This window comes from Electrona antarctica, assembly GCF_951216825.1.
Source record: "Electrona antarctica genome assembly, chromosome: 17".
NCBI lineage: Eukaryota > Metazoa > Chordata > Actinopteri > Myctophiformes > Myctophidae > Electrona > Electrona antarctica.
Window position 1 is genome coordinate 40,295,627 of NC_136798.1, and position 4,031 is coordinate 40,299,657.

The window sequence follows — 4,031 nt, forward strand, 5'->3', positions numbered from 1 at the left end:
GGCTGCAGCGTTCTGGACCAGTTGGATTTTATGGAGGAGTTTGTGGGGGAGACCGAAGAGAAGGGAGTTACAGTAATCGAGGCGGGAGGCGACCAGAGAATGGACTAGGATGGCAGTGTTGTTGGAGGTGAGTGAAGGGCGGAGGCGGTTGATGTTGCGAAGGTGAAAGTAGGCTGACCGGATGGTGTTATTGATGTGGGTATGAAATGATAGGGTGCTGTCGAGGACGACACCCAGACTCTTGACCTGGGGGGAAGGGGAAACCGAGGAGTTGTCTATGGTGAGTGTAAAACTGGGCTGCTTGGTGAGTGAGGATTTGGTGCCAATGAGGGTTAACTCGGTTTTATTGCCATTTAGTTTGAGGAGGGATGAGGTGAACCAGTCTTTAATTTCGAGTGGAAACCTAACCCTAACCTATTACTTTTCAGGATTCAAATAAATAAAAACAATTAAGAATGACACGTGTATCATATAACTGCCAGGTGTAACAAGTGCTCTCCATTGTGCACCTGTCCCCCCGTTTTTTTTTTTTTTGTGGTGCGCTTTTTGTGGTGCGCTACGAACTTGTAGGTCTGCTATTTTTGAAAAATCGAAGAACGACTGACATAGAAACATGGCTTTTTCAGAAAACTGTCAGGATGTAGAAGACATTTTTAGAATCTGATCTCAGGTCAGAATGGGTTAAGCTGCGTTCATGCCTGAATAGTTCGCCTCGGTTCATCCCGTTTGCAGGTCGCGCCGCGCCCGTTCGCGCAATTCTCGTCCTTGCATTGACTTTGTATGTAATCGCGCTGCTCTAACCATCCAAGTCTGAACGCACCTTTAGAGGAGGCACTCCCATTGGCTTAGGCGGCGTTTCAGAGTATGGGTTCAGACTCGGGGCAGCCAATCATGACTAGGTCCTCAAAGCCAACCCGAGTGAAAATAGGCCAGGCATCGCCTTGCAAAAAGAAAAAGAGCGAGAGCTGTAGATCGACAAGCTCGAAATGCAACGATTTGCAACGCGTTCCGAGCTTGTGGACAAAGTCACTGCAGTATCACACACACACACATATATATATCGCCATGGCAGTTATAGTAGTCGTGACAACAAGAACAGGTATTAATAAACATAAAAACACAACATAATTGTGAAAAACAAGACTGACATAAAATGGCTTGGCTACCAATTAAGAAAATACATGCAACTGTCTCAGGCCTGGGCTATACACCTATATGGGTCTTTTGCAAAACTCACATTTTCGGCCACTCATACGGAGGTTTTTGGAAACGGATACATTTTCCAAAATATCCGGATCAGTGGATCTGTGTAGTCATGCGAAACGGAGCTTTAGAGAAACGATGACGTCACCGCTCATTAGCGCATATCATTTTTACTATAACATAGGTGAGAAATGCAGCTTGCGCCTGGAAAGTATACGGATATCTATTCGATTGTTCATGTTTTTATATCACTGTGTTAAACGTATCATTCTTGCATCAACTGCACCAGCAAGCAAAGCATGCTGCATCCAATAAATAAATAATATCAGCCTACTATAGTCCAGTTTGTAGGCTATTTGTATTGGTGTGGAGGGCGAAGCTTGAATAATAGGTTAATTGCGGACCTACAGAGAAACTGTGGATAACGCGTGGTGTGTGCATAGCCATGTGAAACTATATTCTCGTGGGTAAAGTTAGTCTGACAGCTACACCAGCGCACGCCACATGGATGGTGAGAATCATGCATTTCCTCGCCTATTGTGACATCCTCTACGACAGTGAAACATGACGAAACATGACGGTCGTATTGTGTCAGGGCTATGATAAGACATTATAATGTTTTGTCAAAGGATAGACTAGTGTAGACGGTGTTGTTTTTGGCAGCAAATTCTACAGTCACATTTTAGTCACCTGAAATGTTTTAATGTTAGTCTAGTTTCAGTCGACTAAATAGCATAAGATTTTAGTCGACTAAATCTACAGGTGATTTAGTCGACTACAATGTATTTGGGTGGGCCTTGATGCCGTCGTAATGACCGTTTTTACACTTAAAAGCCGATCTACAAGCTCACAGCGCGTCCCAGCGTGGCGCGCTGAGAGACTGTTATGTGCATACTGTAGTATGATCGAGTAGCGGCGTTAATTTGTGGGGGAAAAATACATAAAAGGTTAGAATATAGACGCACCGTGGATTCATTTTCTTAGCGCGAGCACGGATTCATGTTTTTATAAGCTCCCAAACATGGTACAGCACTTTATCCCATTCTGAGCAGAAAAACCCCACTAATAACCCCATGCGCGTGCACGTGTAAAAAAGGTACCAATAATGTTTTTTTTCATCAAATCTCTCTCGTGGATGTCCCAGATGGTAATAATAGCTTTCCTCGAGATATCTCGTGGATGGCTTGGATTGGGTTAAATCAAAAGTGTAGAACTAAACAAACAAACGAACAAAACAGAACAAAACAAAAGGCTCAACGCACCTAGTCCAGGTATGAAGGTGTTGAGGAACAGGCAGATGACCGCCAGAGGGAAAGGCATTGTGGGTATGGCGGCTCTCAGCGTTCCCTTCTTCTCTCGGACCTGGACCACCACTCCTCCGCCCGCCACTGGGCTCCCGACCGCCACTTTGTCCCCCCCGCCGGCCTTTGTCGCGTGTAGGCTCATGCCCAGTCCGTACGTTCTCTCCTCCAGGGTGATGGTGGTTGCTCGTCGTTTGTGGGTCACAAACTAATAAAAACAAAACAAAATAAAACACTACACTGACACTGAATGGAAGTCAACGATGTCTCTCACTATACTGTCAAATCTGCATCTGCATCTGCCCCCCCTCCCCTCTCTCTCTCTCTCTTCCAAACTGCAATACTGTAATTCAACTGAAAAGTACTTAAAAAAAATACAATGAATCTATCTTTTTTTATCGCTGCAAAGTTTCCTCAAGTATTTGGTCCTATTCACAAACAATTAACGAAGAAAAAAAGTTAAACACTGGCCACTTTTCAATGCAGAATTGCAACAAAGAAATAGCCTGCCCGAGATATTCTTAAAGACTCAAACAATTGGGCACAGAAAAGACTAAACAGAAAGTAGTCGTCCTGTGGATAATACCCAAGCAGAAATACTCCAACCTTTTTTCCCCCCTTTTCTTTCTGAAGTCTCTCTCAAAGCGTGATGAAGTAGTTTTGTTTCTGTGGAAAAAAAATGTTGTGTTTGTGTTTTTCCGAGCCCACGCCGATCAACAGTCAAACCACTATAGTCAACACTCACAGCAGTGCATTAGTCAGAGGAGGAGAGTGGAGATGAGCTTCTCTTCTTATGAATCCTCTTTATCTCCAGTAGAATCCTCGGTGCGTCTCCTCGTGGTGTCAGTTGAGTCGGTGTGTTCCCATCTTCACCGCTCTCGTATCAGCACGTTGGATCATCATCATCATCCTCATCATCATCATCATCATCCTCATCATCATCATCACCACCACCCAAGGTTCAGGTTCATCTGAAGTACTGTTGCTCTCACTAAAGGTTCACTTCAAACTCTTTCTTTCTTTCTTTCTTTCTTTCTTTCTTTCTTTTCTTTCTACTCACTCTCTTTGGTTTGACTCGACCAGTCTGGTACAGAGCTTGTATGCAACTGCCCTCCTATCTTACTATCATGCTTGCCTCCGTGTGTGTGCGTGTGCGTGTGTGTACATGTGCATGCCAGCGTGCATATACATATGTGTGTGAGAGCAGCTGTGTGTCTGTCAGAAATGTGAGTCCCCCCTGCTCTCTCTAAGAGTTTCCTTCTCTTGCTCTCACTGTTCCTCTCGCTCCCTCCCTCTCTCCCTCCCTCCCTCTCTCACGCACGCACGCGCGCGCGCACGCACACGCACACACGCACACGCACACGCACACACACACACACACACACACACACACACACACACACACACACACACACACACACACACACACAGACCCCGCACCCCATCTCTCCTTCCATTTAAAGGGAAAGTACACCTATTCCAATGTTAACCCTTTTCAACCTGGCGTCCCTATATGTTGGGCATGTG

At 45.2% G+C, this 4,031-nt stretch overlaps 1 protein-coding gene across 1 annotated transcript in view; it reads right to left on the minus strand.

The window, feature by feature from the left end:
* stum (stum, mechanosensory transduction mediator homolog) overlaps positions 1-3,633 on the minus strand; it is a gene marked incomplete at its 5' end in the record, with an annotated part of 34,079 nt that extends 30,446 nt beyond the window's left edge. The window contains 2 exons of the mRNA XM_079526435.1: positions 2,466-2,712; positions 3,628-3,633. Coding sequence (XP_079382561.1) covers positions 2,466-2,712; positions 3,628-3,633 — 253 coding nt within the window. The remainder of the gene's footprint in view (positions 1-2,465; positions 2,713-3,627) is intronic.
* Positions 3,634-4,031: the final 398 nt, after the last annotated feature.